At 35.2% G+C, this 8,027-nt stretch overlaps 1 protein-coding gene across 1 annotated transcript in view; it reads left to right on the top strand.

Moving 5' to 3' along the window:
* LOC150106392 (uncharacterized) overlaps positions 1-6,370 on the top strand; it is a 264,780-nt gene extending 258,410 nt beyond the window's left edge. The window contains exon 16 of the mRNA XM_090392418.1: positions 5,675-6,370. Within this exon, the coding sequence (XP_090248544.1) occupies positions 5,675-6,244 (570 nt within the window). The 3' untranslated portion in view covers positions 6,245-6,370. The remainder of the gene's footprint in view (positions 1-5,674) is intronic.
* Positions 6,371-8,027: the final 1,657 nt, after the last annotated feature.

The following is an 8,027-nucleotide window of genomic DNA, read 5'->3' on the forward strand; positions in this document are numbered from 1 at the left end:
CCCTAAGAAACAATCCAAACTTCAACAAATTTGGTTACATGAGACTGCCCGAAATTTGGGAAACTTACATCAGAAGACCTTCAGCCCAATCGCCCAAGAATACCAACATTGCCTACTAGGGGGCACCATCAGGACTTTTAGGAGAAAGAATAGCTTCCTGCTTTGTCCTCATTTACTATTTGTTGCTTGCGTGCACGTGTCTTGTTTTTAAGTTGAAAATGGCAATGTGATGTTGCCGAAATATTGGAAGTGTATTAAAATTTATTTTAATGTATATCCTAGTATATGTTGTAATTTCCTTAAGCTGTTTAGTAAAAATGCATACCCAACATCTCAGCCTTTCCATGAGAATTACTGATTGAGTTTATTTTCTCCAAAATCATTGGAATAAGTGAAACGTGGTTGAATGAAGATGATATCCTAACGGGAATGGAAATGGAAAGATACAGTGTTTTCGTGAAGATAGAAAGAACAAGAAGGGTGGGGGAGTGCTGCTGATGATATCAGGGGAATTATGTCCACATAAGATAGACATGAAAGAGAGAAATAGTGGCAATGGCTATGAGGCAGTGTGGTGTAATGTGGAGGTTGAGAGGAAGACATATTTAGTTGGATGTTGCTATAGGCCTGGAAATGTGGAGGATGGCGATGAAGAAATGTATAAACAACTTGGATTAGTGAACAAATGAAGGGAAATTATTATGGATGATCTTAATTATGGTGATATAGATTGGTATGAAGAGATAGCATTTGGGAATAAGGAAAATGAATTTCTCGAGTTCTGGAGAAATAACAATCTCAGGCAGCATGTAAAGGAGGGCACATGAGGATCGAGAATTTTAGATCTGATCATTTCATCAGAGGATGTAATTGTGAGTGAAGTTTTACACTTTCCTCCAGTTGGTGAGAGAGTGATCAGAAATAATCACCTGGGTTGTGGTTAGACTATGTAGACTTTTGTGAGGAAAGGATATATGTGGAATTATAAGGCTGGTGATTATAACAAGCTTATGAGAGAGCTTGGAGCAGTAAGGAAATAAATGCTACTTTGGACAAAGAAATATATAACAGCATCAATGTGTGAATATATTCCAAAGGCCAAAAGGCTGAATGAGGTAGGGGTAAAATGGATGAATGAGGAGCTTAAGCATGAAATCTGGAAGAAGAAGATGGTACTTTGGAGGCAGTACAAGATGAATAATAGTAATAATCTGCTATGTGAATAAGTATAAAGAAATCAGAAATCAGGCAAAGAAAACCCCTAGAGAGGTTTTTAGATATGTGTGGCAAGTAGAAGGAAGAATGATCATAATAAGATGATGTTAATGGATGAAAATGACAGAATGGTAACTGCTGCAGAAGACATTGTTGAGGTATTCAGTGATCAATTTATAAGGGTGTTTCATCCTGATCAGGGTGGAATCATGAGGAACTCAAGTGTAGAGGACATAGGAGAGCATGACTTAATTGTGAGTGAGCAAGAGGTATTTGAGGAAATAAATAACCTTGGTATCAATAAGGAAATAGGATTTGATGACATATCAAATCCTATTTCCTTAGGATTTGATATGTCAGGGAATTAAACAGGCATGTCAATTCCAGGGAATTGACATGCCTGTTTAATAAGAGTCTTGCAACAGCACAGGTTCCAAGGGAGTGGAAGGAGGATAAAATTGTTCCACTGCATAAAGGTGATAAGGCTGTAGCTTCAAATTATAGGCCAATCTGTATATCTGGAGTTGCAGTGAAGGTACTGGAGAGATCAGTGAGAAGTAGGATACAGAAATAGGTTGATAACAGCAGTATTCTCTGTTTATTAGCATGGGTTTGTTAACGGGAAATCATGTTTTACTAACTTACGTACTATAACAAGGCAACAAATACCTTGAACAGGGGAGATGCATATACAGTGGTGTACTTGAATTTAGCAAAAGCTTTTGGTAGACTACCACACAACAAGTTGTTAAATAGATTGAAACAGATGCTATTAGATACAGACTTCTGAGTTGGATAAGTGACTGGCTGTCAGATAGATATCAGAAAGCTGTATTTGGGGGGTGCAGTATCCTGAAAGAGGAAGGTTGCCAGTGGTATACCATAGGAGTAATTTCTGGGACCATTGTTGTTCAATTTGTATGCTAATGATATTGGGATGGGGGTTAACTAGTGATATGCAGCTGTTTGCAGATGATGCAAGATTGGGGAGAGCAATACAAAGTCAAGAGGATGTTATGGACTTCCAAGAGGATTTGAATAGATTGTACGGATGTGCAGGTAAGTGGAACTGTCAGCTCAGTGTTTCAAAGTGTTCCAAGGGAGTAATTTGAGATTTGTAAAGATGGGATGCAAAGTAGAGGAGATGAGAGATGGTGGACTAGGACCTGAAATTCAGGGGACACATTGTAGAAGTTGTGGAGACATCAAATTGGATAATGGCATGATGCAAAGGACACTGACATATAGAAATAGAGAAGTTATGATGCCATTTTATAAGGCCTTGATCAGGCCTCATATTGATTATTATGCACAGATTTGGTTGTCGGGTTTTCATGAGTGACGAGGATATGTTGGAAATGGTCCAGAGAAGATTTATAAAGGTGGCCAATGGTCTTTGGAATGTGGGGTACGAGGACAGATTGAGAAAATGTAAGATGCAAACCCTTGTGAGGAGGAGGAAAGGGGGGGGGGATATGACTGAGACATATAATCTAGTCGGGGTCGTTATCAGGTTGACATGGAAGAGATTTTTCATAGAAAGGGAGAGGGGGGATAGAATAGGAGGCCATAGCTGGAAACTGTATAAAGAGGGTGTGAGGAGAGGGTTCTTTGCATGGAGAGTGGTTGGGGAATGGAATACATTGCCTGAGTGTGTTGTGTTGCGAATGTAGACATTGAATTAGTTTAAGGCACAGTTGGATGAGCATTGCGTGCAAGTGTGTGCCTCCCACGATAAGTCTCTGACTTCATGGAGGTCCAATGTTAATAATAATAATAACAATAATAATTGTATGATAGGAGTATCAAAAGAGCTTTTCTAATAAAGGTAAGTTAGTTTGTCTCATATAGAGTTGGGAGATAGTGTCTCTCCTTTTAAATCCTACTCAAATCATGTATGTTTTTCATTACGTGGTCAAAGACCATCACTCGGCTTGTTGTAAATTTCAAAGTGGCTGAAAAGATTTCTGTTTAGTTTCTAGAGCAGGATTCTTAGATTATCTAACACAGGGATTCTCAACCTATGGTACGCGTACCACTGGTGGTACGTGAGCCACTGCCCTACTGGTACATCTAATATCTTGAATTAAATATAGTGGTATGCCACTAGAAAAGGTTGAGAGCCCCTGATCTAACAGTTATCCACTTCATATGACTAAATATGTTATAGATTTATAATCTTTCTTGGATGAAATTCATGTAAAAAAAAGTATGTACTGAGATTCTTCTCTTTCTACTAACATGAATTTGTTTCACTGTCATCTCATCTTACCTTCCTTTAATTTCTTAAGTTCCATGACTTGTAATAACCAGTAACTTAGCTTCTAGAAACCTAATTGATGCTAGGAAGGGAAAGCTAATTATGTCTATATAATTTGCTGCAACTGTCACTACATGTATTCTTCAGAACAGTTTCATATTTATAAATGGTTTAGAAAATTCCTGATTAAAATAAGGGGTATGATTTATTGCCTTGGTCAATATGTGGCCCTCAGATTGTAGGCATTAGTGAGACCTGGCTATCAGAATCAGACATATTAACTGGTATCGAGTGTAAAGAGTACACTATATTTAGGAAGGATAAAAAGGGCAGGAGGGGAAGGGACGTGCTACTAATGATATCAGATGACTTGAATCCAGTTAGAGTTGAGACCTATGATTGTAGTACTACTAACAGTATTTCATGTGGCATTGCGTATGAAGCCATCTGGTGTGAGGTGGAATCTAACAAGATCAATTACATAATGAGGTGTTGTTACAGACCTGGTGGATCGGTTCTAGTGATGAAGAAATGCATCACCAAATAGAAAAGATGAGCATGAAAAGAATAATCATAATGGAAGACTTTAATTATCCAAATATTGATTGGGTAATAGTAGAATCTCATGAGAAGAATGAAAATGCATTTATTGAGCTGTTGCAGGACAACTTCCTCAAGCAGCATGTGACAGAAGGAACTCGAGGGAAAACAGTATTAGATTTGATTATAGTGTCAGAGGGCATTTTAGTTAGACGTAACTATTCTGCTTCTGATTGGTGACACAGTGATCGTATGGTACTCACTTGGGAAGTGACTAAGTTTATGAATGTTCCATTCAGAAAAGGTTACTTGCTGAACTACAAAGCAGGAAATTATGACCAACTGAAGAGTATACTGAGTTTAGTGGAATGGGATTGGTTGATGGATGGGAATAATATCGACAGTGCATGGGAAGCATCTAAAAAATACTTATATGATGCAATATTAGGATGCGTCCTGAGAGTTCAAAGAATAAATAAGGTAGGAGTCAAATGGATTAAGCAAGAGTCAAATCTCTTGCTTAATCTTATTAAGCAAGAGATTTGTAAGAAAAGGATGATGTGGAAGAAATACCATGTGAATAAGAATGATGATTTCATAAGCCCGTTATGAAAATTATAAGCAGCAGGCTAGAATAGTCACAACTGTTGTACAGAAAGCAAAGTCCCAGTATGAAACTGGCTCTACATGCTAAAGACAACCCACAAGAATTCTATCGATATGCTGCTAGTAAAAGTAAGAATGAATATGAAAGGATAACTCTTCTAAATCCAGATGGCATGAGGATTACAGATGCAGAAGAGGTTGTTAAGTTAACAAGTGCTCATTTTGTTAAAAGCTGTCAACCTGGTGTACGAAACATTGAGCTCACTGCTACCTCTTCACTGGATGAAGAAATCAGGTGTTTGAGTACAAGGCATCACACCTGTTGCACAAACTGAATAAGTATTCATCAATAGGGATTGATGGGATATCAGCATGTGTGCTAAAAGAGTGTTAAGCTGAACTGACTATTCCTTTAATCAGATGTTTAATATGAGTCTCAGAACAGGGAAGATTCTGCAGGAATAGAAAGAATGTATGGTAATTCCATTGCACAAGGGTGGTGCAAAGACTAACGACCAATTAGTATCTCAGGAGTGGTGAAAATTTCGGAAAAATTGGTTAGGGCTCACATTCTGGATTGACAGTGAATATCTACTTTGCAATGATGTTTGATAGGTCTGATATTCACTACTGGCATAAGAAAAGAACCACACACACACACACACACACACACACACACACACACACACACACACACACAAGAAAAGAAACACGCACGTGCACGCACACACACATACACACAAAATAATGTAATAATATTATTATTATTAAATTTGGATCTTTCTAGTCAAAGGTATGATCATTCTGGCTGCATTACTAGTGCAGTATGTTTATTATATGGGCAACTACTTAAAAAAAAATGGGCAAACTGTAGCCGTAACATGTTGAATTGTGAATTGCTGTAATCTTAATAAGTTGATAATAAATCTTGTATGATTTTTAAAAATTGCACTTAAAAAAATTATTCCTATTTGTTACTTTCTGAAATGTTTTACTAACTTTTCTTTTATGTATACAGATTATTCTAAAATATTTTTTCTCTTCCTTTTTTAGAGATCCAAACCATTCCATTTTGAACGACCACCTCTAACACCACAGGTGCTTAGACGTCACTCTCTACACACTACTCCTGATGATCTGCGAGCTAGAAGTCAAAGTCCATTGCCAGGTATTCCAAAAGAGACCGGTTTATTCACTCTAACGGATAATATGAAGCGTTCATTTTCAAGCCACAGAGCAAGCTGGTCTGGTGAGAGCACTGTAAATTTATCTCAAGCTGATATGAATGAAATTCCATTTTTACATAACAAAAGACATAATAATTCTAATGGAGCTCAGACAAGCAGTTGTGTTAATCTGTGCAACAAATTAAGTGCTACTGTGTCAAACACAACTCCGAAGAGAAATGGACATACCTTATGTGTTTCTAATAACAGTAAAAATCATGATGTACTTGATAGCCACATATGTGATACAATTGCTGAATGTGATGAATTACTTTTATCTTTAGAAGAAGATGAAAGCAAACATCAATCCATTAAACTAGATTCTGGTATTAATCAAATGAAGGAATTAAAACTTGAGAATTGGAGAAATATGCCTCTTTTAGAAAGTGAAATATAATGATGATTTGCATAATTATTTAAAACAGTTTTATGAATTTTGCTAACAAATGGATTAAAATAATTTGATATGTCACATTATCGCCATCAGAAGAAATGAACTTTTTATGTAAATAAAAATATATTTTTATAGAATCATATCAATGGCATCCCCAGAAAGTTTTATTCTATGCATTTAAATGTTCTTATTCTTTTTCTTATTATTATACAAGAAAATATTATTACAAGAGATCTCCAGGGAGTCAGAGGCTCATCTGACTCATAATTTTTGAAAGAACATTGAAGTAAAAAGTTAAGTATTAATGCCTTTAAAGCAGGGCTTCCCAAACTTCTTGCTAAAGTGGAGCCCTAAAGCAAGCAAAATTTTTCTGCAATGCCCTCACAACTCAATCTTTAAAATAAACATAAAAAAAGGAAGAAATCAATAAACACTCACTATTTTACAATTTAGTGCTCCATAAATTAAAAAAAAAAATTAAGTCCATTTTAATGTCTACAGTACAGTGGTTGTTTTGAACTGCAGAGTTTTTCTAAGTCTGGTATGACAGACGTAACTTGTAGCATCATAACATTTCATCACATCATTGATTCATTAATTTAAAAAAAAAAAGTGAATGTTTGTAAATAAGATTTGCAGAGCCCTTTAAAGCAGGGTTTTCCCAAATGGTTCTGTGGAGCCTGCTTTGGAAGACCCTGCTTTAAAGGATGTAATTTTAACAAGTCTTTAATTCTAATAGTGAAACACTTCCATTATAGCGCATATACTAATCATGACATATATGTAATTCAAGACATGACTAATATGTGAATAATATAAGGATTACAAAATTATGAATGTACCACTTTTGTGAACAAGATGAATAATTTCAATATGATTCATTGTATTAAAGTTAAAACATAATTACTATATTAAACTAATTTTTTTAACAGATCCCAACATAAGGGATAGAAAACAATCAGCTTTCCATCCTAAATTTCCTGAACAATGGATAGCTTGACTTTTGAATATCCTCCAAGGATCTCAAGCTTTTTGCATGTGGATACTTGAAAAATTATGCTTACAGTCACAAACTGCAACCATTGGAGAAAATGTGGAGGGAAGTATAGCAAGAAGCACAAAACGTTTCACCTGATTTGTGCTTTATAGTTTGTAAACTGCTGAATAAATATTTCCATTATTATTATTATTATTAATCATGCATCTGATTGAGAATTTGAGCATCTCCACTTAGATATTGATTTAGAAATTTATGTGCCTTAGCTTTAAAACAAAGAAAGAACATTAAAATTATTCGTGCTGTTCACAAAATATAAATGTTTAAAGTGTGTGAACATAATCTTTAAATATCCTGTATATGTAATGGCTTAAAAATTTTTTAGAGGTTCTGGTTCACTTACCGGCATTGGGGCAGGGAGACATACACTTTCCATACAGCCTAAAAAAATGGAATCAACATATAATATACAGTCCTGAACTGGCTTCACTGTATATTTTTTAAGTATACTAAATAATTTATAATAATTCATAAGCAATTGTCTTATAATTTATAATGTAAAAGTATAATGTTTGTAAGTTAGTTCATGTCGTGTTATGATTACCCTTATGAGCCAAATGAAAAGCAAGATTATTTTTTTGAGGGATTTTTTTTTTTTTGTAACAGTCCTATATATAAATAGTTCTAATTGAGTATATGTACTAGACATTTATAAAAACTTTCATGGCTCACACATGTAAAAAAAAATATAGAATTTTATTCAAAAATTCCAGTATATTTCATTCAGTG

This window comes from Typopeltis vanoorti, chromosome 5 (assembly GCF_054136105.1).
Source record: "Typopeltis vanoorti isolate ZY-2024b chromosome 5, IOZ_Tvanoo_1.0, whole genome shotgun sequence".
In the NCBI taxonomy this organism is placed as follows: Eukaryota; Metazoa; Arthropoda; class Arachnida; order Uropygi; family Thelyphonidae; genus Typopeltis; species Typopeltis vanoorti.